Raw genomic sequence first — 27,448 nt, 5'->3', positions numbered from 1 at the left:
GTACGCAAATTACCCTCCAGAAAGTTTGCACCAAGTTGCATCTCCAGTTTTCAGTCTCCTGCTCTAGAAGGAAAGGAATTAGAACCAGCAATCCATCTTTTTATATCAGGTTTATTTCTCTCACAGGCCAGCTTCCAGTGTTTTGCTGGAGCCCATCTCCCTTCACCTTCTCAGGTACCTCTCTGCCAATTTATCCTCTCTCTCTCCTTTCAGTATCAGTCCTCTCTCCTTTTCTCTCCCTCACCAGTGACTTTCATCTTCTAAATCTAATGGACAGCTTTTATTGACTCATCAGGATTTGACTTGAAACATTATTTTTCAAGACAAGAGAATTCAGAATGTTTAAGTTATTGTTATATTTAGACATACTACTTTTCTCTCCTTCTCTGGTCAGTCCTCAGTCTCTTTGCTAGATTTCCCTCTTCTGTTAGAATTCCTGAGAACTTGCTTCTGGGCTCTCTATTCACTTGCTCTATTTATTCTTTCATTCTCATGCCCTTAAATGCCATCTGTGGTATGAGGTGAAGAGCCCCACATTTGTGTCTCCAGCCCAGTCCTGATTTTTCAGACGTGGGTGTCTCCACTGGAGTCTTTCACAGGTATCTCACTCTTACTGTGTTCAAAACTGAACTCTTGATATTCTTCCAGATCTCTTTCAGTTCTCTCCATTTCAGCAAATGTCTCAGATTCACTCATTTGCTCAAGCTGGAAATCTTCTCTTTTCCTCCGTTCACAACATCTGCATCAGCAATCCTGTTGCTTTTGTCTCCAAAGTGTATCTTGAACCCATCCTTTCCTTTGTCTCCCCTGCTCCCTCTATAGCTCCAGCTACCATCATCCCTCACCTGGTCTATTGTGAGAATCAGTTTCCCTCCTTCCATTGTCTCTGGCTTCCTCTTAGTCGTTCTTGACACTCTAGCCAGTGTCAGGTTTTTTGTTTTTTTGTTTTTTTTTTTGAGATGGGATCTCACTCTGTTGCCCAGGCTGGAGTGCAGTGGTGCGATCTCGGCTCATTGCAACTTCCACCTCCCGGGTTCAAGTGATTCTCCTGTCTCAGCCTTCTGAGTAGCTGGGATTACAGGTGTGTGCCACCACGCCCAGCTAATTTTTTTTTCTTTTTTTTCTTTTTTTTTAGTAGAGATAGAGTTTCACCGTATTAGCTAGGATGGTCTTGATCTCCTGACCTCAAGCGATCAGCCCACCTCGGCCTCCCAAAGTGCTGAGATTACAGGTGTGAGCCACTGCGCCCGGTCCTTTTTTCTTCTTCTTTTAAAGGGACCAGATTATGTCATTTCCTTGCCAAAAGGTATTTAAAGGGCTGACAGCCTGGGTGGGAGCTGCTTGTGATAGGGTTTGAGGGTGATGGCCCTGGGTGGGAGCTGCTTGTGGTAGGGTTTGAGGGTGATGGCCCTGGGTGGGGGCTGCTTGTGGTAGGGTTTGAGGGAGATGGCCCTGGGTGGGAGCTGCTTGTGGTAGGATTTGAGGGTGATGACTCTGGGTTGGAGTTGCTTGTGGTAAGGTTTGAGGGTGATGACCCTGACTGGGATTGAGGTGGCATTTCTTGCTTTCCTGCTATGACTGTCAAAGCCTCATCCTCTCATCCTCATGAGAGGAAATAGAGAGCCTTGGAAGCCAACATTTCCGTCACAGAAAAAGTATATAGGGCCATGCAAGCCAACTGTAGCTGACTGTGCAGTCCTCCAGTACCTGCAGGCATTGACATTGCCTCAACTTTCCAATATGCCCAGGACAACAAAATTTACCATAAATCTTAGGCAAGTTGTCCTTAGTTAGACCCAGGGATGCATACAGAGTCCTTTGCAGTTAGTTCATTCACATAGAGAACCAAGGCAACCAGGTGATCCTGCCAGAAAGTCTGGCGAATATGGTACCATCTCTTTCTCAGAATTGTATTATCCCTATGTGTTGCAAAACAGTCTTCTGTATATTTTGATTATAAGTTTCAAGCTTATTTTGCAGCACATAACAGGAATTTCTGTTGAAATTGGGCTGCTGACAACTTTTATGAATGCAAACAAAAGCATTGTCAGTCACGCTTTTCTAAGAGAAAGACTCTCAAAGATTTAGTGTGTTTGGTTATTGGTATTATTAGCATGATCTTCTGTTCTTCTGTATCATACCTTTTATTTTCAGTTGCGTCATTATACCTTTATTTTTTAAAAGCCTTCTTTGGACTTTTTGATGTACTTTGAATTGTTGGAATAACTGATTTCATTCTGAAATTTCTTTACATGAGTTTAAAATGCTTTATTTTATTGGTGACTTCTTTGATCATGCCTTTTAAATCTAAGGATTACTGTTATGTGCTTTTAGAAGATTTATGTTAGTATTACCAGATTTTTGTTCACATACCAGTTTGGTTTCATTACCTTATTGGCTCTCTGGAGTCTAGTAATGTAACTGGATGGAATCTTGGGATATTAATCCTGGCTTTACTCTACATCATTTAAAACTTTTGGCCTTTTTATGGACATCTGAGAACTTTCGGGTGGGTTTTATGAATATTTTTTACATGATCAAGTTATGGAGTTGCTTCCAGCAAGAGACCTTTTCAGATGTGGATGATATTTGTCCAATATATCAAGCTGAATTTCAAAGCCTATTCTTAACTGTCAGTGTGTATTTTGTCAAGAATATGCTACCTTATGGTCTAACAGAGGGAAAACATGGATGATTAATCTAAATCACATGTCACCCATTTCACTTAGGTTATAGTGACATCAGAATATGTGTGTATATATATATTATATATATATGCATCAGAATGGATTTTTCAGTTCTACAAGTTAAGAAAAATGTTTCCACCAAATATTTTAGAATATTATAATGATGTTTAAGTATGTTGTACAATTTTTAAAAGATTAAATGAGTGAGAGGACCCTATGTTAAAAAATTTATGTTCAACCTAATGTGTGTGTCAGCAACATTTATTCTATCTTGACAGATGATTGCATTGTTAAACCGTACATGTGTACTCGTGTTACCAAAACAACTAGGTAATTGGAACTAGGGATTTTAGAGGAAATTAGGTATTTTTTCCTGCAAGTGTTTTCAGAATAAAGGATAGTTTTCATAATATTTAAGATACTTGTTTTCTGAAAGTAGAATTTTCTTTAGCATTGGTATAATTCCCATCCTCACAAATTCTTAAGATTTTCGTAAACTTTGTAATTTAAATGAAAATTTTAAATGCTATGTTTTATGTGTAACAAATTTCTAAGCCAAGATTAATTTATTGAGATGACATTTTAATATTATTCTCTGTAGTATGGTTAGTACCTTTTTAAGACATCTTTAGAGGTTTTCATTGCACTTTGGATAAAATCTAAAATTCTTATTTTCTACAAATACTTCGTAATTTTTCTTGTGCCTATCACTCCAGCCCTGTTTGATGCAATTTTCTCCCCTGTTCATCCACATAGGCCTTCTTAGATTTTGTCAAGGGCTCTAGGCGTCTACCTCAGAGCCTTTACATTCCTGTGTCCTAGCCTGGAATACTCCCCTTCTTTCTCTACCTTTCCTGGCTATCTCCAGTTTACCTCTCAGTCTCAGCTTAAATATCAATTCTTCTGATAGCCTTCCCTGGTTCCCCATCAATCTAAATTAAGTCACTTCTGCTACTGTTTCTTATTATGCTTTCACATTCCCAGTTTATAGTTACATTTATGTGTGTGTAAGTATATATTTAATATTGGTCCCTCACACTGTAGGCTCTGAGGAGAAAGGGGAAATGGCTGTTTTATCATTTTATATATAGAACCTTTTATAATGCATAGCACAGTGTACACATTCAATAAATATTTGTTGAATGAATGAATAAATGAATGAATATAAGATTCTGTGTAATCTAGCAAAAACCCATTTTCAAAGTCTATGCTGTTTTGATCCCTTGTAAGCTGTAGAGTTTGCAATCTGTAGGCCATAAATATTTCTATTTGTGGTCTTTTGGAAAGGCATAAAAAGCAGTGATGTTTATTAATAAATGTAATGTATGATAAACAATGTTGATTTATATATTTTGCTTTATTTTACCAGAATGTCTTTGCAAGGGATATGTGTTATTGTTTCTGTTTATACCATGAGAAAAATAGATCAGAATGAGGCATACTTACAGAAATGATTAATACTGCCCAGGAATACAAAAAGAGTCAAAATCTTACAATATGTCACTTTTATATGTTTATCATAATAGTTTGTTTTGTTTTGTTTTAGATGATGCAAAATTGAGGGGCCTTGCACCCCCCAGTAAGCTTTCTATGAATCAGAATCTTGAAGGTCATAGTGGTGAGTCTTGCAATTTCTTTTAAGTCATGTTTGAGTGGTATTTAGACATTTAGGAAGTTTCTACTTAATGCAGAAATGTCAACATTTTAAATAATGGTAATATTTAAAGTACAGATGCTCTTTGAGTTATGATGGGGATATGTTCCAATAAACCCATTGTAAGTTGAAAATGCATTTAATACACCTAACCTACTGAACGTCATAGCTCTGCCTAGCTTACCTTAAATGTGCCCAGAAAACACTAGCTTACAGTTGGGCACAATCATCTGACATAAAGCCTATTTTATAATAAAATGTTGAATATCTTATGTAATTTATTGATTTCTGTATTGAAAGTGAAAAACAGAGTAGTTGTATGGGCAATCGAAGTACGTTTTCTGCTGAATGTGCATTGCATTCCCACCACTAAAAAGTCATTTAAGTAGTACCATTGTAAGTTGGGAGCTGTTTGTAATCATTTCTGTTGAGACATAAGTAATACAGTGTAGAGTCATTCAACTTTTACGTGATTAAACAACATCTTAAATAAATCTAGAAGAACCTAGCTGTTATTTTATATATTGAAAATACTCCTGTCTATGGATGTTATATATATAATCCTTTTTAGAATCTGTCCTATGATTCCAGATTAAAGGAGACTGAAGAGACTGGGCGTAGTGGCTCACACCTAGAGTTCAAGCACTTTGGGAGGCCAAAGTGGGAGGATTGCATGAGGCTAGGATTTTGGAACCACCCTGGGCAACATAATGAGACCCTGTTTCTACAAAAAATAAAAAAAAACTAACCAGGCGTGGCGCTGTGCACCTGTAGTCCCAGGTACTCAGGAGGCTGAGGTGGGAGGATCCCTTGCGGTCAGGAGTTTGAGGCTGCGGTGAGCCACGATTGTGCCACTGCATTCCAGCCTTGGTGACAGGGCAAGATCTTGTCTCAAGAAAAAAAAAAGACTAAAGATTGAGATGTATAACATACAAATGCATTGTATAATCCTAGATTGGATCTTGGAATGAGAAAAACAAGTGTCTATAAAGGACGTTATTTAGACAATTGATAAAATTTGTATATGGACTGTGAGTTAGATAATAGTATATCAGTGTTAAACTTCCTAATTTGTAATATGGTTATGGAAGAGAATGTCTTTATTTTTAGGACATGTACACTAAAGTATTTAGGGATTAAAAAATGAAAAGTCATCAATTATTCACGTACCCTGGAGGTTTAAGACATGCTCAAGAGTGTTTTATCAATAGAATGGAAAACAGGGGTGAGGGGTTGGCAGAAGAGAGATTATGGGACATATCTACCAAAAATGATAAAAATTTCCTAAACACGTACTTAATATTGTGTCCTTTGGACATCATTATTTTTGGGAGTCAGGCCAACCTGACTCCCAAAACCATACTTGTATTTGTTTCTGTCATCAGGTATATGGTAGTTCTTGTAGCTCGCCATGATAGGTGTCTTCACTGGGATGAAATAGGGATAGATATGAAAAACAGTATTATGCATTGTTATAGAAAATTAGTGATATCAATAACTGCATCCTATGAATAGGTTTTAAGGAATATTAAAGACTAGTTAGCTGTGCAGGAACCATATTGATTTTAACATGATCTTGGTGTTTATATAAAAATATAAATTTGAAATCAATTGTAACCTTTAAGTTTCTAAATTGTTTTATAATGTTCTAGGTTCTGTTCAAGTTGTAACATGGAATGAACAGTATCAGAAGTTGACTACCAGTGATGAAAATGGGCTTATCATTGTGTGGATGTTATATAAAGGTATACATTACTAGGAGCGCTTATTTAATTTTTCACATGTTGGCATCTAGCTTACAGTATTTGGATGGATAAATAACATCTCCAAAATAGACCTCTTTTACTAACAACAGGAGTTCATCCTGACTGCACAGTGGTAATATTTCTGGATTTATTGCTGCCTACTTTTCACTTTTTTTTTTTTTTTTTACTTTAACCCTGTTATTAAGAAAGTGAATTAGGTGATCATTGGCTGTCTCCAAAATGAAGTTAGACTCTTAGCAGAAGAATAGCTTCTACTTGAGATAGCTCTTTCCCCCCCCCAGATTTCCAATAAGAATTACTTCCTAGGTAGTTCCAGCTTATAATTACATTTATGTGTATGTAAGTGTGTATTTAATATTGGTCCCTGAGTAGACTGTAAGCTCTGAGGGGAAAGGGAAAATGACTGTTTGTTCATCGTTTTATATGTAGAACCTTTTATAATACATAGCACAGTGTACACGTTCAATCAATGTTTGTTGAATGAATGAATAAATGAGTGGCTAGAGTTACCTCAGTAGATGAAAACACATTTAGTAAGAAGTCAAAGAGAATAATTCATTTCCTGCATGGGCCAGTTAGTTTCCTTTTCTTTTATGGATACAGATTTTATCTCAACTCTGACTACTGGTTCACGGTTTGTGCCTCTTGTCTACAAGAGAAAGGGAGGGTAAAAGAAGGATTAACTTAGATATACCACTTTTACGAGAAAAGCAGCTCATCATACATGTTCTCCTGAGGCCTGCAGCCATCATCTTCAAAAGGGAAGGGTGCCTTGGTTCATGTGTGCTGTTTTGAAAAGTTTATGTGTGCTGTTTTGAAAAGTTCCTGTGTGCTGTTTTAAATGGCAGGGCATACCATTTAAAAAGTCTTCACTAAAGATATGCTATAATACTTTAATTTTTTTAAAAAGTGTGTGTATGTGTGTGTAGGGGATAGAATGTGAAAGTTCAGTGGATTGGAGTAAACTTTGTCTGTTTCCAAGGTAGGTCTTCAGGTCTTCTCAGGGTCTCAGTCTGGATTCTGTTAGCCTGCTCTGACCAGTTATTCCAAATTGCATGATTATTTTCTTGGCTGCAGACCAGAGTTTCCTATGTTGGTATGTCAAAAAGCCTTTAAGAAAAACAAAAACTGAATAACCTATTTTTTTTGCCTGTAATTTGGTTATGCTAAAAGACAAGTTACATCTCATTCCTACCCTGCATAAAACTAGAATATTTTTGTCATTCAGCATTAGAGATGTGGTATCATTAATGTAATATAAACTGATTAGAATTTTTTCAAGCAGGCTTACTTCGGGTTTTACCTAATATGCTGTGTATTTTTTGGCTTTATTCTCTTTGTGATGGTATCTAATATGCTATATTTAATATGCTCATAATTATTCATTGGAGAGTTTATGTGTACATATAAAGTTATTGTTACTTGGAGTTTTTTTCTTGGTTATGATCTGAACCATATTGTTCAAGTGGGAAAAGTTAGGCTTTCAGAAAAAGCAGTAGTTTTGGCTCTGAAAAAGCAAATTAATTTTATTTTTTAATTGACAGAAAGAAAGAGACAGGGAAAGAAAGAAAGAGGAAACAAAGGATGGGCATTTATTATGTTTTCTGTGATAATCTTTGAAGCAGTTATCAGTTAAGCCCAAGTTAATTTTTCATTGTGTTTTTGTTGGATTTGGAAGCTTTATAGTTTAATGTCTCAGGTTGTAGAAAACTTTGCAGTTATTTATCCCATGGTGTACTTTATAGATTGCTTTCAATTCTTAAGTACTGTTTAATAGATGTGAAAGTTTTGACTTGTAATTTTTTAAATTTGTGAAAACAGGCTCTTGGTTTGAGGAGATGATCAACAATCGAAATAAATCAGTTGTTCGCAGTATGAGCTGGAATGCTGACGGACAGAAGATCTGCATTGTATATGAAGATGGGGCTGTGATTGTTGGTTCAGTGGATGGTAATGCATTGATTGGACATAGAACTAAGATCAATATCTGGCTGACAGTTTTCTTCTTTAGAGATTTAAGTTAGTTATCATATGTTAGCATTCTGATTGAAAAATAGACATAAAAAGAAAATATTTGATATACAATTTGATGACGTTCAAGAACTGTTCTTTGGTTTTAACCATCTGTTTTTATGTATATTCAAGGAAAAAAGTCTGTTTTTTTATTTTCTACTGTGGCATTGAAAAAAGTGAATTAACTTTTCAGCGTTATTTTAAACATGTCTGCCTCATTATGTAATTTCTCTTTATATTGGTTAGTCTGTACATATACGTAGACCCTAGTTTCAAAAACTCTGTGGTCATTTTTATTAGAACTGAACATGTCATTGTTGGTTGTAGTTTATAGCCTTAAAAACCCACATTTTTCAAATTCTAGTAATAGATAAAACTGGGTCTTCTGAAAGTCTGCACCTTTGTTTTAATTTGAAACTCTGTAGATAAATAATATATTTTAAAATCATTTTTATTTTCTCGTGCGCGTGCGCTCTCTCTCTCTCTCTCTCTCTCTCTCTCTCTCTGTGAGTGTGTGTGTGTGTGTAACTTCATGTATTCAACAAATGTTTCTGAGAGCCTATAAAGCAACAGCTATCATTTTAGGAACTAAGGGTACAGCAATGACCAGACCTAGATCAGGAGAGATGGATAAGTAACCAAGAAATTACAGTACCCTGTGATAAGCGCCAAGATGGGGAAAATACAGGAGCATGTAGAAGTGGCCACCTAATGCAGACTTGGAGGGATCAGGAAAGGCTTCCTGGAGGAAGTGATGCTGATGCTGAGGCATTAGCCACAAGGTAGATTGGTGTGTAGAATGTCTCAGCCCTAAGAAATAGCATTTGAGGAGGTCCAGAGGAGTTGCACTTAGCTATGTTTGGGCCATTGAAAAAAGTTGATTATCAGTAGGGTATAATACTAAAGGTGACGAGTAGTATGCAGTGAATCTAGAGAGAGAAACAGAGGCCAGATCATGCAGATCATAATTTATATTAAGGTGTTTGGACTTAAGTCCAACAGCACTTGGGAGGCCAATGAAAAGTTTTAAGAATGGGAGCAATGTGATAAGATTGTTCCTTAGAAAAAGCTCTGTGCTACATATGAAGAATAGAGAAAGGAAAGAAAGATAATGGGCAGCTGTATCAGGAAACTACTCTGGCAATTCAGGTGAGAGATTATGGTGGATGGTAGCCATCCAGGTAATGACAAGGGAATGGAAGTAAGTAGATTTTAGACATACTCGGGAGGCAGAATAGTTAAGATTGGGGATGAGAGGATGGAAGTCCCCAGGGCAGTATCCAGAGTTTCAGCTTGGGCAGCTGGATGGATGGCAATGCCTTTCATTAAAATAGTGTGGAGAAAGAATGATTTTAAGGGAAAATTTCTCTTGGATTTTGTCATGCCATGGGCCATTCAAATAAATCTATCCAGACTGTAGTTAGACATACATATCTGCAGCTCAAAAACATCTGTGCTGAACACAAAATTTTGGGAACCACCAGCATATGCATGGTAATTTAAACCATTGAAGTAGTTGAACAAAACTTAAGGGCATTTGTAGAGTTAAGAATCAGCAACATTTAGGCTGGGGATGGTGGCTTATGCCTACAGTCCCAGCACTTTGGGAGGCCAAGGCAGGAGGATTGCTTGAGCTCAGGAGTTTGAGACCAGCTTGGACAACATAGCAAGACCTTGTCTCTGCTGAAAATAAAAAAGCAAAGTATCTGGGTGTGGTGGCACACTCCTGTAGTCCCAATCACTTGGGAGGCCAAAGTGGGAGGATTGCTTGAGCCTGAGAGGTTGAGGCTGCAGTGAGCCATGATCTTACCACTATACTCTAGCCTGGGCAACAGAGTGAGACCCTGTCCCGGGGGCGGGGGGGGTGGGATGGTGGTAATCAGCAACATTTCAGGGATGGGCAGAAGAAGGATGTTGAAAAGTAGGAGTCTTGGAGATAAAGGAGTACATGGGCTAATGGCAGCAAAGAGAGTTCAAGAAGGAGGGAGGGGTAAAAAAGAAATGTGTCAATTGGCTTTAGCAACAAGCCATCAGTGACGTCCATGAAGGCAGTTTCTTTCTTTTTCTTAAACAACAGAAATTTATTTTCTCGGAGTTCTAGACTCTGGAAGTCCAAGATCAAGGTGTCAACAGGTTTGGTTTCTTCTTTTTTTATTTATTATTTTTATAGATTTAGGGGGTACAAGTGCAGGTTTGTTATATGGATATATTGAATATTGGTGAGGTCTGGACTATTAGTATATAACCACCACCCAAATAGTGTATGTTGTAGGCAGTTTCAGTGGAGTTGCGGGGCAGAAACCAGATTGGGAGGGGTTAAGGGTTGAGTGGGAGTTGAAGTGGAGACTATAGGTGTGAGGAACTCTTTCATGAAGTTTGATTGGGAAAGGAATGGTAGAAATAGGTAGTAGTTACAGGGGGAACTTGGGGTTAATAAAAGTGTTTATTTTATTTTATTTTATTTAAGCTGGTGGTTTCAAAGAGAAATAGATCTGCATGTGTTTAAATCCACATAAGAAAGGCCCTGGAGTGAAGAGTTTAATGAGAAAGAGAAAATGAGAGTAGTCAATAAAGGGAGATCTTTGCGAAGGTAGGAAGGGATTAGATCAGAGAATACATAGAGGAATTAGCCTTAGACAGGGGACTGACTGGGGAAATACCTCTTCTTTTGTATTAGTAGGTAAAGCAGAAAGTGTAAGTGTGGATTCAGTTATGTTCTGAATTGTTGAAGATGGGAATGAGGAATTTGTTTTTTGGGTGCTTTTATTTTCTTTCCAAAGTCGAAGATGGGCTCAACTGCTAATTGGGAGTGAGATCCAGCATCAGAGTTTAGAAGAAAGGGGAGAAAGTTTGAAATAGCTACTATTTCAAATGTCTTTTCAGGTATTTGGCACATATAGGTGCTCAGTAAATATTGGCCAAATAAATGGAATGAATGCATGAATGCTGTGAAGAATTTGCAAGATCTTTAGGAAAACAAACATTTCGAAAGCAGTTGTTGGAGGATCATGGCCTTAAACAACTTTTAATAATGTTTTGTTTTAGGCAATCGTATTTGGGGAAAAGACCTGAAGGGTAAACAGCTATCCCATGTAACATGGTCTGCGGACAGTAAAGTCTTACTTTTTGGAATGGCAAATGGGGAAATACACATTTATGATAATCAAGGAAATTTTATAGTAAGTATGTGTATCATCAGTCTTGTTTATATAATTTTATATGATCGTACATATCATTCATCTTTGTATATACATTTATTTGTTATGATGGTTTGTGTAAAGTCTTCAAGTCAGAATTTTTTTCTTTTTCCCAATCATCTAAATTTTTTTTTAATTAAATAAAATTTTGGTTTTCTCAAAGCAAATTAGTGCCACAAGTTAGAGTGTAACTTTTAGTTCCATTTTTTTTGGTAGGTAGAAAGGACAAGATGTCAGTGCATTTAAGCAGAGGGATAATGAGTAGGGCAATGTGCAGTTTAAGTTTTTTAAGTGTCTTCTGTTATCTGAAGCCAAAGTTTACATGTAGATACCAAAGGGTATTTTTGTAGCAAGCTACCAATGGTTGTTTGTAAAAAGAATGACAGACTTAAATGGTAAGTGAGAAAAATCAATCCCTGGAAAGAAGGTAAAATAGAATAGGATCAGTCAGCATAATCTGGAGAAAAATTCTGGCTTTGCAAGGTTTAGGCTATAATCTATGATTACTGATGGGGCAGTTTTGTTTTTTAGCAAGGTTTAGGACACTAAGTAAATCCACTCACTGGTGGAAGTAAAATAATGAATTTTTATATGACATTTTGCTGTTTTCAAAGTACTTTCATATACTTGTTATTTGAGTCTCATAAAAACTCAGTGTTTTTTAATCCTCATTTTTTACATGTGGGGAAAATGGACATTTAGGTGATTTGTCCATGGCCTGTATACCAGTAAGTGATTAAGCTTTAATTTGCCACCTGATTTTTAGATTGTATTTTCAGCATTCTTTCTACAGTACTCTATTGAGATTGTATCTATACTGTTCTGTTTTAAAATGTAAAATATTAAATCTAGACAATTTTATTTAGATGAAAATGAAACTGAGTTGTTTGGTGAATGTCACTGGAGCTATCAGCATTGCTGGGATTCATTGGTACCATGGCACAGAAGGCTATGTGGAGCCTGATTGCCCTTGCCTTGCTGTTTGCTTCGACAATGGAAGATGCCAAATAATGAGACATGAGAATGACCAAAGTAAGGAATTTTTCTGTTAAAAATTTTTTTAAAATTTATTATTATTTTTTTTTTTGAGATACAGTCTCACTCTGTCACCCAGGCTGGAGTGCAGTGGCACGATCTTGGCTCACTGCAACTTCTGCCTCCCGGGATCAAACGATTTTCCTACCTCAGCCTCCCGAGTAGCTGGGACTACAGGTGCATGCCACCACATCTGACTGATATTTTGTATTTTTAGTAGAGATGGGGTTTCACCATGTTAGCCAGGATGGTCTCGATCTCCTGACCTCGTGATCCACCTGCCTCAGCCTCCCAAAGTGCTGGGATTACAGGCGTGAACCACTGTGCCTGGCCTCAATTTCTAATTTTTAACCTTTTTTTTTTTTTTTTTTGCGACAGGGTCTTGCTCTGTTGCCAAGGCTAGAGTGCAGTGGTGCATTTTTGGCTCACTGCAGCCTTGGCTTCCAGGGCTCCAGGGATCCTCCCATCTCAGCCTCCTGAGGAGCTGGGACCACAAGTGTGCACCACCACCCCTGGCTAATTTTTGTATTTTTCGTAGAGACAGAGTTTTGCCATGTTGCCCAGGCTGATCTTGAACTCCTGGACTCAAGTGATCCGCCCGCCTCAGCCTCCTAAAGTGTTGGGATTATAGGCGTGAGCCATTGTACCCAGCCCTATATTTTTAAAAACGTGGAAAGTTTTAAAAGTATTTAAAAGTTGTTGTTAAGAGTATAACATTCTGTAGGCTACATCTTTTCCCACAGTGACCTCATTTTTCTCTTTTTGACTAGATCCCGTTTTGATTGACACTGGCATGTACGTAGTAGGCATCCAGTGGAACCACATGGGCAGTGTGTTAGCTGTGGCGGGCTTCCAGAAGGCGGCCACGCAGGACAAAGATGTGAACATTGTGCAGTTTTACACTCCGTTTGGTGAGGTAAATGCATTCAAATTTGTTCTTCTTTTTTTTTTTTTTTTGAGACGGAGTCTTGCTCTGTCGCCCAGGCTGGAGTGCAGTGGCCGGATCTCAGCTCACTGCAAGCTCCGCCTCCCGGGTTTTACGCTATTCTCCTGCCTCAGCCTCCCGAGTAGCTGGGACTACAGGCGCCCGCCACCTCGCCCGGCTAGTTTTTTGTATTTTTTTTAGTAGAGACGGGGTTTCACCGTGTTAGCCAGGATGGTCTCGATTTCCTGACCTCGTGATCCACCCGTCCCGGCCTCCCAAAGTGCTGGGATTACAGGCTTGAGCCACCGCGCCCGGCTATTCTTCTTTCTTCCTATTTAAATGTGCAGTGAGTAAGGTAGGGGAAAAAAGAACAAAGGAAATGGTGTAATTTCTTTTAGGGACATTTCATCTTCATAATATAAATCTTTGTTGTATTTTATCATGGAATTTTATAATCTTACAGTTTTATAATTATAAAATAAAAGTTACAATTTTATACATTCAGAAAACGAGAAGTTTGACATAAGAAATCACCATGGAGCAGTTTTTTGAATTCTCTGTGATCCGAATATGTGTCTCTTTTCATAGCCAGCTTTTGAGTAGTATTTAATGTAATATAGTTGTTTCAGATTAATTTTTCAGATTTTTAGTGTGATATTTTACATGTGTTTAGATGTTAAACATATCTGTCTGTCCTTCCTCCAAACTTCTAATACTTTTAATTTGTTGCAAAGTAATCAATTATTTGAAGAAAATTTAATAATTAATCTTAAGTGTTGCTACATTAAAATACAAACATTGTTTTCATAAATGTACATATGGGTATTATCCTTCTCAATAGTATTTTTAATAAATTTAATTTTAAAAGAGAATTTTCAGAAGTAGCATTGGAAAATGTCAAGTAGGAGAATTAATATATTGTGAATTTTAAATAATTTAGGAAGTGAGAGCTTATTAATAACTAAGCTTAATATGTTTTTTGAATATCTTATTTTCTAACCCAATACTATATTTTGTCCCTTTTGGATACCCTGTTGGCTTTTATAAATTCACCATAGACTACAGTGATATGTATTTTTGGCTGCATAAAAGCCTGTACCAGTTGTTTTAATATTATTTTTGTGTATTTTAATAATTTCTTTTAGGGCAAGAAATGATGTCTTCTGATGCTTTTGAATCAGTATCTCAAAGTTACCCAGTAGAAGATACTGTAGAAAGTAGATGCTCTCTATACATTGTCAAATGACAATATTTCTGGTAGATGTAAAAGTGAAGGGGAAAAAAAAAGCATAGTTTTCAAGGTTCCTAAATAATTAAAAATCTGCATTCTAATTATTTCTATATTTATAACCTCCTTCTTAATTAATGTTCTTTATTGGTTATTTTTGTTGATTGCCATTTACTTATTTATCATCATGTTTTATCTGCTTATTTTTGTTAGTTCAGCCTTCCCCAGGTAGAAAAACATGGGTTCTAAAGTCTGTTTTTTTATCTTGCAAAATAATGTGTTAAGTGTTAAACTGAAACTAAGTGGGTTTTGGTCTAGCTGTAACTAAAAGTATCTAACATAGTTCCTCAGGGCATAGTAGTCAGTATTTTCTGAGTGAGTGAATATATGGGGAATTATTTGGATCTGTGTTATTGTTAAGGTAGGAAAGATAACCTGGATGGAAGTTATCTAACAATTTAAACATAATGATTTAAACTTAAGGAAACCTCAGGGAAGAATTTGCTTTTAAATTCTGAGGTCCAGGGACACCTGGTTTTTGCACTGTGGTCTTAGCCATGGTAGGAGATAACAGAGCATAGGGTTTGTAGTCAAGTTGATCTGGCATTGAATTCATTTTCTACAGTGTAGTTTGACATAGAGAAGTTATTTAGTCTCTGAGACATAGTTTAGTTATTTTCAGAAATAAAGGAAATATGTCATGGTGCTGTTGTAAAGATTAAAGGAGATTACAATGAGGAAATGCCTACACAGTGCCTGGCACGTAATGAAGGCTTACTAAAAGGTGGTTTTCTTTCCTTGCTACTGCCACATCCTGACTGGTTTGTAGTTAGAAGATGGCTGTATTCTCTTCCTCTTACGGATGGATCAATACCAAGAGTACTGTAGAGAGCTTGCTGGTTCCCCTTTAATTTCATGCAGGTAGCAAGACAGATAGATCAGCCCTTCCTAGGTTAAAACTTTGAGCTTTTTCTTCCATTGGTTTCCTTGGCAAAATGGAGCTCAATACATTTGTCTTACTCTATTATGTGCTGCTATGACAGAATACCACAGACTGCATAGTGTATGTTAATAGAAACTTATTGGCTTACAGTTCTGGAGGAGGAGAAGTCCAGTATTGAGCTGCTGACATCTGGTGAGGGCTTTCCTGCTGCATCATTGCATGGTGGAAGGAAGAAGGGCAAAGAGAGTGCAACAGAGAGACAAGAGGGGACCTAATTCCCCTTTGTAAAATGGCAGTAGTCCCAGCCATGAGGGCCTCAGGCCCTGATCACTGCCTAAAGGTCTCATCTCTCAATACTGTCAAAATGGCAATTAATTTCAACCTGAGTTTTGGAGAGGACAGACATTCAAACTATATTAACATTAAATTTGACCCTAGAGTATATCTACTTAGAACAAGGAATACCAGCAAAGTTCATTGAAATTTTGGGATTATATCATTCTGTCAAATGAAAGGTATAGATTAAAAATGTTTGGTTGTTTTATAGCCACATTAAAAAAGTGTTTGTATTCATTTATTCACTCGTTAATTTGGTCATAAGAAGTACTATTAGTATATGAAAAAATTAATTTGAATGTATATTTATTGGAGATATATATTGACTATCAGTTTATCAAATAATCTATTAATGGAAAGGGAAATAAATGTGAATATGATGCAGTTAGTACTCTTAAGGAGCTCATTCTCTAATTCTCTGGAACCATAGAGTTGGAGAAGGCGGCAGGACTCGTTGAGGAAGCAGTATTTGAGCTGTATCTTGATGGATGAATAGGCATGCTCCAGGAGGACAAGGACCAGTAAGGACAGGGGAGCTGTGAGGAAAAGAGAGGAGGATTTCAGGCAGAAGGGATATTATATAGGCCAAAGGTGTGGAGGCAGAGTAGTTCCTTCATGAGCAGGCACACAGCAGTTATGGCTAAATAGTGGGATATTAAGCCACATACTATGGTTTTGGATAAGATGGGAAACAGGCATTGTATGCCATGCTAAAGAATGTGATGGTGGGGAGTTACTGATTTTTAAAAGTTATTAAACCTTTTAAAAAGCAGGGTAAGTTATGATTAGATCTGTGTTCCAGAAAGATAGTTGTGACAGCACAGTAGAGATTGAATTGGGAGGGCAGAGGGGGAGAATAAGGAAACAGATGAAAGGTAAGTCTTAAAGTTAGGAAGCTATTACCACAATTCAATCCATTATAAAGGTAATTACAGAGAGTGGAAAGGAGTAAAAGCAATAGGATTTGGTGACTAGTTGGGTATGAGGGGATGAAAGAGAAAGACAAGACTTTATGATTGAATTTGCTAATATAATATTTCGTTGATTCTAAGAAATGTAATTTTTTATAACTCTAAAATGAGGAGGCATCTTATAATCAAAGTTGCTATATTTTAATTAGCAATGTGTTTTTTCCTTTCCTTAGTTGTACATAAAAATGCATGTTTCAGTCTATGGCATTTTAGATTTGATGAAATTTGCTATTGAATTCTTTGGATATAGTTTGTAAGTTTTTCTTATATGCATGCTTTTCATTATAAAAATTGAAGAAACATGATTTTAAAGTGAGTAGTAACTTTTCACAAAATAATGTTCATACCACTTTTGACCTTTATGAAGTGATTGGTGGTAATTTGTATTTAATTGTTATACTTTAGGTTAAAGATAACTTTCTTTTTCAGCATCTGGGTACTTTGAAAGTTCCTGGGAAGGAAATATCTGCACTATCTTGGGAAGGAGGTGGACTGAAAATTGCACTAGCTGTTGATTCCTTTATATATTTTGCAAACATTCGACCTAATTATAAGGTAAATATTAAGAGCAGTTGTAAAATAAACAGTGTTTCTTACCAAATAATTTTGCTATCGCTCAGAGTGTATTCAAAGCTGTCTTATTTTAGGAGCTAGCAAAAAGGAAGCCTTTTTGTGTAAAGACCTTAGACCTAGTAAACTTTTCTAGAATACTATATATAGTTAGTAAAATTACTCCATGAGTCAATGTCTTAGCCAGATACAGATGGTACATTCAAAGGAGTAATTGAAGAGAGACTGATGAAACACTTATTACAGAGATATGGGCAGGGCTAAGGGGAACAGCAAGGGATGATAAAAAGTAGCACCCAAAGATTAGCATCAGTGAGAAGCCATCACCAGCCCTGGGCCTGAACGGGCAAGACAAAGGAGTCAGGCTCCTGGAACCCACAAGAGATGTGGCTGTGCAAGAGGGGCTGCTCTGCAGGAGCCCAGACCTTGCCAACCGGCCAGGCAGAGAGGGATTTGGGGAATAAATATTCCAACTCACCTCTCCACTTGCTGGTGCTTTCTATTGGTGAAACCCAACTGGGAACCAGATGGCCAGGTAGCCCAGGTGATGGAGTTCATAGAAACTAGGCTCCAAGGCTCACAGCAGGGTAGAGAAGGGCAGAGAATGGATTAGAAGGAGAAAATGAGAATAAGCAACGTAATATATAATCAGTATTTTATCTTGAATGTAACATTTGATCCAGAAGCAAGCTCTCAAATATGAGATTGATCTGGTAAACTATTTGTTATAAAAATCTTCTATATTTAATTTTTGAAAGGTGAAGGACCTTAGAGAAATGGCTGATTCTTTTTTTTTTTTTTTTTTTTTTTTTGAGACGGAGTCTTGCTCTGCCGCCCAGGCTGGAGTGCAGTGGCCGGCTCTCAGCTCACTGCAAGCTCCGCCTCCCGGGTTCACGCCATTCTCCTGTCTCAGCCTCCCGAGTAGAGAAATGGCTGATTCTAGGACTAGGGCAGGGAAAATACAAGGTAAGCCTGAAACAGTTTATAGTCCCAGCAAGTAAGGAAGTGCTCAGACAACAAAAGGATGGGGAAATGTCAAAAGAACATGAAAGAGCCTCCCAGTGGCCAAAGCTGGAGCACTTTGAAGAATCAAATAAATGATGTATTATTTTATTGTGACCCAAAGTATAAATGCCCAAGAGTTGATGCTGATATAGATGGATTATTTGAATAAATAAATAAATGGGAGAGAAGAAACAAATCTTCCTTACAGAATTATTCCAGTTTACTTAGGTATTGCCTTCTCCAGGAGGTGGAACGTAGTCCCCTGTTCCCCTGGCTTGAGTGTGGCTACACTTAGTTTCCAAAGAGTAGGGTATGGAGAGGGGAAAAAAATAAAGTAGCTTTATATTGGTGAAACTTGGCAATCAAACCTTGGCCAGGTGATAAAGGTTAACATCATTAGGAATGCCATGTGGATATCACGTACCCCCTGATATGGCATGATAAAGAAGTGCACTTCAGTTCTGTGCTGGTCTTCCTAAAAACCTGAAGTCCAATCTAAGCATGAGAAAAACATCAGACAAACCCAAATTGAGGGACAATTTACAAAATACTTGACCAGTACTCCTCAAAACTGTTGAGGTCATTAAAAACAAGGAAAGACTGAGAAATTGTCACACCCCAGAGGAGCCTAAGGTGACATGACTAAATCTAAGTATCCCAAATGGGATTCTGGAATAGTAAAAGGACATTCGGGAAAAGCTAATGAAATCTAAATAAAGTATGATATTTACTTAATAGTAATAGTAGTATAGTTAATAGTGATGTTGATTTCCTAGTTGTGACAAATATACCACGGTAATGTAAAATGTAAACAAAAAGGGAAATGGATGAGGGGTATATGATAACTCTGTGCTATCTTTGCAACTTTTCTGTCCATCTAAAACTATTTTAAAGTAAAAAATTTATTTTAGAAAGTAATCAGGATACAAAAAGCTAAATATGGTTTAGCTTAGTTTGAATGGTAGACACAATTATGGTAATATCAACATTTTAAAAATATTTTTAATATAATTTATATATTTTCATTTTTTAATTCAAAATTAAATATAAACATGTTGGGAGGATTAGAAGGGAAAGCTGTAAGTGTGTAAGTTCCATAATCAATAGATAATGTGATTCAGAAATAAATACCAGAACAGTTGCAATTAAAGAAGTTGTACACGGCCATTCCAGACAGGAAATTTGGCAGGGGGTTCTGCATTTTTTTTTTTTTTTTTTTTTTTTTTTTGAGACGGAGTCTCGCTCTGTCACCCAGGCTGGAGTGCAGTGGCCAGATCTCAGCTCACTGCAAGCTCCGCCTCCCGGGTTCACGCCATTCTCCTGCCTCAGCCTCCCGAGTAGCTGGGACTACAGGCGCCGCCACCTCGCCCGGCTAGTTTTTTTTTTTTTTTTGTATTTTTAGTAGAGACGGGGTTTCACTGTGTTAGCCAGGATGGTCTTGATCTCCTGACCTCGTGATCCCCCCGTCTCGGCCTCCCAAAGTGCTGGGATTACAGGCTTGAGCCACCGCGCCCAGCCTGTTTTTGTTTTAAATAAGCCAGGTAGGATTATTTGACCATATATTATGTGAATATATTACTCTGATAAAAGCAAATATAAAAAATATGGATGGGGTAAAAAGGCAAAGTGACTATTTTTGAATTTTGACTTGGAGATCCAGAATTGAAACTTTGACAGGGATCATGCTACCTGTTGTCCCCTCTCCAGCAGCTATTATTGATTACTGAAAATTTTTTACCATTGAAGCTTAAATCTCACCAATTAAAATAAGGAAAGTTAGACAAACTGAATTTATATTTGCAGTACATTCTTTGTTTTATAAATCTCTATTATTTTTATAAAAGGTTGAATCTGTCTTCTATTTCTGAAGAATATATTTTGTCAGCAGTGATAAATATCTGCAATATTTCGAGAGTAAAAATAAAATAATACGATTTTGCTTCCTAATGCTAAATAGTTCTGCCTTTCAAACTCCTTCCCTTTCCTCCTTCCTTTCTTCCTAGTGGGGTTATTGCTCAAATACTGTGGTTTATGCATATACCAGACCTGATCGTCCAGAGCACTGTGTTGTCTTCTGGGATACAAAACACAATGAAAAACATGTTAAATATGTGAAGGGTCTCATTTCTATTACTACCTGTGGCGATTTCTGCATTTTGGCTACAAAAGCTGATGAAAATCATCCTCAGGTAGGTGTTTCTTGATATCTTAAGACATAGATGGGCTAACTGCTTGGCAGAATTGGGTTGTAGTTTTCTACCTTCTCAAGCATGGCCTCTACACTGGCAAGTACATCAAAACATTGGGTCTGTTGGCCCTGTTGGTCTAGACCAATTTTGGAAAACTCTGTGACTCCATTGATGCCGTGTCCCTGATTTTTTTTCTTCAAGCAGCTAATCACACGGCAATTCATACTGACTGGTTCAATACTGAAGCTTTTTGTTTCTGAAATATATTTAAAATACCACAGTCCTTTTTCAAGTTAAAATTTCATGAGCAAAAATGAACATCCAGATGTCTACTATGCATAAATGCTGAAGAAATTATGCAGCAATGAACACTTATGACAGTTTGGGTAGCTTTTGACATTGAGAAATCTACTTTTATTTGGAGTTATATTGCTGTAAAAATTAATATATCATAGCATAACATAAATAATATACATATGTCTTTTAAAAACGTATACTAACAACTTAAATATTTGCAGAAGTATGTAAATATTTCTGAAAAGGACTACTGATGTCTTTAGCTGTGTTATCAATTATTTTATCCCGTTAAAAAGTAAAGAGTTTTTTCTTAAAGCTGACTCTTTGAACAGCCATGTTTGGTGGTGTTCTCTCCTGAAACTTGCCAAATGACAGTAAAGATGTTTTTTAAAAAGTCATAAGCCCATAGGGACCAGAAATGGAAAGGAAATGGCAACAACATTTTGTAGGTTAGAGTAGGTGGATTAGCGATAATTACCTTAGCAGACCTAAGAAAGCTGAATCATAGCCATTCGGGGAGAAAACAGAGGCAACTGGCTTACATCACGGGATTCCAAAGAGGCACAGGACTTGGGGGTACCTAGTAGGAGAAAGAAACAAGCAAAAAAGCAATTTGGAAGTACCAGAGATTATGCAGAAAAGAGAAAACTTTTTAAAAAAACATAAGAAGAAGGTGATCCCTATACTGAGTCCATAGGCAGCTGCCCTTCTGCCACCTACAACGACGGGTTTACTCTCCAGAGAGGATCAGAGAGTCTCTGTGCTGAAGAGCATCAAGCAGAGCTGAGGGTGGGGGAACTCTGCTGAAAGCAGGACAATTACATTAAAAGCTTCCTATTCAACATGACCCCAGTCTTCTTTTCCTACTTGGTTCCCAGAACACTGGCAGCCAAGCCTTGAGCTTTGAGGTGGGAAGTCTTCTCAGGAGAATTCGGCCTGTTCAAGAGAAAAGCCTTCTAAAGATACTGAGATCGGGAGTCCCCAAGGAAGTAGCCCTGCCCATAACTTTACAGTAAAGACACCAGTCAGTGAGGCTCACTTATAGACAACTCTGTTCCAAACAGCGTTTCAATGTCTGACTCTTAAATATAAGCAGTTAGACAAGGATTACCAGACATTTGAGAAAGGCAGCTAAACACAAGTAGAAATGAACTTGGAAGAAGCAGAGACTATGCAGGAAGGACACATCTGAAAAACATTATTTCGGGGCTGGGCGTGATGGCTCACGCCTGTAATCCCAGCACTTTCAGAGATCAAGGCAGGCGGATTACCTGAGGTCGGGAGTTCGAGATCAGCCTGGCTAACATGGTGAAACCCCGTCTCTACTAAATATACAAAATTAGTTGGGCATGGTGGCGCACGCCTGTAATCCCAGCTACTTGGGAGGCTGAGGCAGGAGAATTGCTTGAACCCGGGAGGTGGAGGTTGCAGTGAGCCAGGATCGCGCCATTGCACTCCAACCTGGGCGAAATTGAGACTCTATCTCAAAAAAAAAAAAAAAAAATTATTTCGAAAGAACCATCAATATTACCTTCAGAGAGTTAAGAGATATTACATCCATCAAATAAGAAAAGGATACCAGAAAAGAGGAAGTTTTTGGAAACTAAAAATATGACCATAATGAAAACTTTGGCTGGAGGATTAGAAGGTAAAATGAAGGAAAACACCTGTACAGTAAAGCAAAAGGACAAGGAAATGGAAAATAGGAGTGAAAGGATAAAATTAGAGGACCAGTCCCGGAAGCTTAGCATTTCAACAATATTTCTAAAAAGAGTGAACAGGCCACTTTGGGAGGCCAAGGTGGGCGGATTGCCTGAGCTCAGGAGTTCAAGACTGGCCTGGGCAACACGGTGAAACCCTATCTCTACTAAAATAGAAAAAATTAGCCAGGCGTGGCAGCGTACACCTGTAGTCCCAGCTACTCAGGAGGTTGAGGCAGGAGAACTGCTTGAACCAGGAGGCGGAGGTTGCAGTGGGCTGAAATCACACCACTGCACTCCAGCCTGGGTGACAGAGTGAGACTCTGTCTCAAAAATAAATAAATAAATAAATGAAAATAATAAAAAAGAGTGAACAGGCAAAATATACAAAATATAGGGGAGGAAGTATGAAAAATAATTCAAGAAAATTTTCCTTGATGTTCTGGATTGGAAGTGCCTAGCTCAGTGAATAAAAACATTTCCACATCGAGACACATCATTGTGGAATTTCAGAACATTGGGGAGAAAACAACAATCTTACAAGCTTTCAGAGAGGAAACACAGATTTCATAACGTCAGGGATCATAAGTGACATTCTACTTGTCAACAGCAATGCTTTGGAGAATTGACTTAAAATTTGGAGGCAAAGTGGTTTTCCATCTACAATTCCATAGCTGAAGTCAACTACTATTAAATATGAGGGTAGCCCAGCACTTTGGGAGGCCAATGTGGGCAGGTCACCTGAGGTTAGGAGTTTGGGACCAGCCTGGCCAATTCGGCAAAACCCTATCTCTACTAAATATCAAAAATTAGCCAGGTGTGATGGCGGGTGCATGTAATCCCAGCTACTTGGGAGGCTGAGGCAGGAGAATCGCTTGAACCCTGGAGGCAGAGGTTGCAGTGAGCCGAGATGTGCTACTCCACTCCAGCCTGGGCGACAGAGTGATACTTTGTCTCAAAGTATAAGTAAATAAATAAATGGGTGGAATACAGACATTTTTAGATGTGTAACTCACTAAAAATTTCCCTTCCAAGCTTCCCTATCTTAGGAAGTTACTTTAGGAAATAGTCTAACAAAATGAGGAATAAACCAAGAAAGCAGAAGAAATAGTAGAGTGGACACCAGTGAGGAAGAGTGTACCAGCTGACCGTGATGCAGCGTGTCCAGTGAGTCAGAGGAGACAAGGTCAGAAGGCTCCAAGAGAAATTCAGGGGGATGACATTAATAGACTACCTGATATATTTGAGCCCTTGCAGCAAGATATACATAATTCAGGGATTATTGGGGATTTCTGTTAGTAATAAGCCTATAGAAGACTAATCAAAGAGAAAAAATACGATTATCAACTACAGAGAAAGAATATGCTTGAAAAGAAAATAAATCATGATATACTTGATGACTGAGTTGTGAATAGCATTTACATAGTCAAAATGATGTAATCACCCTTTTTAAACTTAAAACACCTTTTAACTGAAGTATAATAAACATACTCAACCCTAAATTTTGATCTGACAAAATGGCATTAAAAATAGAGAGAGGGATGGAAATGTGCCCCTGTGTGGAAGGGGTGGGGTGGAAAAGGGAATGAAAGGAAGCTAAAGACTTGTCATTTGTAGTGGGGAGGCAAGAGCTAATGGACTAAATTGAAATAAAACAAGTAGCAGTGTAAACACGTTACTTAGATTTGTGGAGGTAATAGCAAAAGGATCGGTAAAGGGAGCAGGAAATGTGAACTTAGGGGGAGCTGCCATTTTTTAGTAAGAAGCCTTGTGGATCTATTTGATTTTTGAAACTACTAGCATGTATAACTGATAAAAATGAAAGATGTATTTTAAAAATACAATTTATTTGTGGTATTTCGTGGCAGTAAATAAGCTTATTTTAAGTAGTGGAAGAGTAAATTAATGATTTTTTTAAATATAATTTTTATTATTTGGTTTATATTTATGAAATTAATTCAGTGAGTTCTTTTTAGTTTTTAAAAAATGTTATGGGTAATAGTAGATGTATATTATCTATGAGGTACCTGAGATGTTTTGAGTAATTAAACAAATTTTAATCAAATGCTGAAAAAAGAAAGTCTGTATTAATAGTGCATAAAGAACTGGTTTATTTGAAATTGTTGTTCTAGTCAGGAAAAACATCTAAGTAGAATAATATTCTTAGTGCAAGATACCGAAACAGAGACTAATAGTAAGAAAAATGAAATGATCACTTTAAAACAATGTGATGTAAAATGTGCATTATGCTTGATTATTTTCCTAATATTGGTCATTGATGATTATTTGTATATAAGCCATTTTCATTAGGTTGAATCATGTCTTTTTTGAGTTAACTGAATTTTTCTGAATTTCTCATGTCATTTATATATTGCTTCAAAGGAGGAGAACGAGATGGAGACATTTGGTGCAACGGTAACAAATGAAATTAGCTCTTATATAACTGATCATAGGATAAAAATGAGTTTTGAGGTTATAGCTGATCAGAAACTTTAGAAATATGAGGGGACTTCAGAAAGTTCATGGAAAAATGGAATTAACAGATAAAAATAAAAATAGAAACTTTATTTTTCAACATAAGCTCCATCAAGGTCAAGACATTTTTGTAAGCAATAATACCAGATATTTAGTCCAGCCCAAAAGAACTGAGGGTCCTAGGAATTTAACCATGTCAATGCAGTCTTTTTTACATTATTAACTAAAGATAAATGGGTACCCTTTAAGGATTTTTTAAGATTAGGAAACAAAAGGAAGCCTGAAGCCAAATCAGTACTGTAAAGTGGATACCTAATGATTTCCCGCTGAAACTCTTGCAAAATTGCCCTTTTTTGATGAATAGAATGAGCAGGAGCATTGTCATGCTGGGGAGAGACTCTGGTGAAGTTTTCCCAGGCATTTTTCTGCTAAAGCTTTGGCTAACTCTCTCAAGACATTCTCATAATAAGTGGACATTATTGTCCTTTGGCCCTTCAGAAAGTCAACAAGCAAAATGTCTTGAGCATCCCTGAAAACTGTTGCCACGACCTTTGCTCTTGGCAGTCTGCTTTTGCTTTGACTGGACCATTTCCACCACTTGGTAACCATTGTTTTGATTGTGCCTTGCATTCAGGATCATACAGGTAAAGCCATGTTTCGTCTCCTGTTGCAATTTTTGAAGAAATGCCTCAGGTTCTTGATACCACCTGTTTGAAATTTCTGTTGACTGCTCTGCTCCTGTGTGCAGCTAATCTGGGTGCAACCAATTTGGCACCCATTGAGTGGGAATTTGGCTTAACTTAAATTTTTCAGTCAGAATTGTGTGAGCTGAACCAATTGAGATGTCTGTGGTATTGACTATTGTTTCTGCTGTTAATTGTTAGTCCTCTTCAATTAGGGCAGAAGCAAGATGAGATTAATTTTTTCCTTGCAAATTGACATGAATGGTCTGCTGTTGCAGGTTTCATCTTTACTTTGTGTTGTCCCTTTTGAAAATGAGTTGTCCATTTGTAAACTGCTGATTTATTTGGGGCATTGTCCCCATAAACTTTTCATAAAGGATTGATGATTTCGCCATTCTTCCACCCAAGCTGCACCATAAATTTGATGTTTTTTCTTGCTTCAATTTTAGCAGAATTAATGTTGCTTTGACAGGGCTTTTTTTCAAACTGCTACCATCTCCTTCTTAGTGCTTCAAACTAGATCCTGTTCAGACATATTTTAACAAGTTAGTACACGTTTATTTTGATGCAAACAATTTTTAAATCCATGCATTTTTTTCATAATACACATTTTCCATAAACTTTTTGAAGACCGCTTGTATAAATGTTGAAAAATAGCCAGAGTACTTGTGTTTCTTGTGTCTTCTTGAAAACCAGTTACCCCATTACATTGAGAAAGCAGCCTTGGTTTAGTATTAATTGATCTTTAATGCTGTAAATCATTTTTCTTTTTGGCTGCTATTTTTTGTACCTAACAGTTTCATCAGTTATTTCCCAGTTAGCAATATTTGAAAAAGAGATAAGCATGATGTATATTAAGCACATTTCCTTTATTGTTCATAAGCAGGAGATCTGATACTTTTTGTTTTATTTGTTCACAGTTTGTACTAGTTCTTTGTAATTCTATTGGTACTGCCTTGGATCCCAAATACATTGATATTGGTAAGTAAATGTTAATATTTATTTCTTTTCCAATCAGATTTTATTTGTAACATGAATTTAAAAACCTAACACTGGTATTATTAATTAGAATGGTGTTTTCTAAAACGAGAAAGACCATACTTCCTACACTGTCAGATCCAGTACCAGTTTATATCTGTTACCGTGATAGAATTCTTAATACCCCATTTTGCTCTCAAAAGCATCCTGGTTAAGACAGTAAATTATAAAGTTACTCTATCTAAAATCCACTATAATTTCACAACTGCTATGGTACCATCATTCGCTTTAAATGGGATATATAATTGTGTAGGAATTGGTATGCAGTGTAATGATTAGTATGTAATAATTAGGATTATAGAAAGAATTTTGCTATTAAACCACTTTTATTATTAATAAACTGCTTGTAAATACCTCTGTTCCATAAAAACACTTTAGCTGCTTGTAAAAGTGAGTTTGCCCTTTCCAGATTTTTCTAATGAAATGAGTCTATTAATAGGGACAGTTTAAAAAATTCCTGACTTTTTGTTTTCAAAGGACATTTGTTACTTTAGATTTACTATTCCCTCTACGCAATAACTATGAAAGTAACCCATTAAAAATTCCAAATCTTATTCTAAGTAGATTATTAAAAATCATTAACAAGCATTTTGTTGCCATTTCACTGTAACTTCCAAAAGTAATGATTTTCTTTTAATGTGTATGGTAGTATATTGGATACAGTATTGCAAAAATTATTAAATCTAAGAAATTAAAAACCCATTGCATTATTCCTGAGAACCTGAGAACTAGTCAT

At 37.0% G+C, this 27,448-nt stretch overlaps 1 protein-coding gene across 4 annotated transcripts in view; it reads left to right on the top strand.

Moving 5' to 3' along the window:
• WDR35 (WD repeat domain 35) overlaps positions 1-27,448 on the top strand; it is a 73,091-nt gene that overhangs the window by 3,455 nt on the left and 42,188 nt on the right. For 3 of the 4 annotated variants that reach the window (XM_030921551.1, XM_030921550.1, XM_030921549.1), the window contains exons 3-11: positions 4,234-4,305; positions 5,994-6,086; positions 7,929-8,057; positions 11,166-11,299; positions 12,184-12,349; positions 13,123-13,268; positions 17,185-17,310; positions 20,334-20,519; positions 26,595-26,655. In XM_030921551.1, the coding sequence (XP_030777411.1) occupies positions 4,234-4,305; positions 5,994-6,086; positions 7,929-8,057; positions 11,166-11,299; positions 12,184-12,349; positions 13,123-13,268; positions 17,185-17,310; positions 20,334-20,519; positions 26,595-26,655 (1,113 nt within the window). The remainder of the gene's footprint in view (positions 1-4,233; positions 4,306-5,993; positions 6,087-7,928; positions 8,058-11,165; positions 11,300-12,183; positions 12,350-13,122; positions 13,269-17,184; positions 17,311-20,333; positions 20,520-26,594; positions 26,656-27,448) is intronic. The other variant, XM_030921552.1, reaches the window with a different exon arrangement.

This window comes from Rhinopithecus roxellana, chromosome 17, assembly GCF_007565055.1.
Source record: "Rhinopithecus roxellana isolate Shanxi Qingling chromosome 17, ASM756505v1, whole genome shotgun sequence".
In the NCBI taxonomy this organism is placed as follows: Eukaryota; Metazoa; Chordata; class Mammalia; order Primates; family Cercopithecidae; genus Rhinopithecus; species Rhinopithecus roxellana.
The sequence above is the reverse complement of the archived record's forward strand: the minus strand, read 5'-3'. Positions and strand labels throughout refer to the sequence as shown.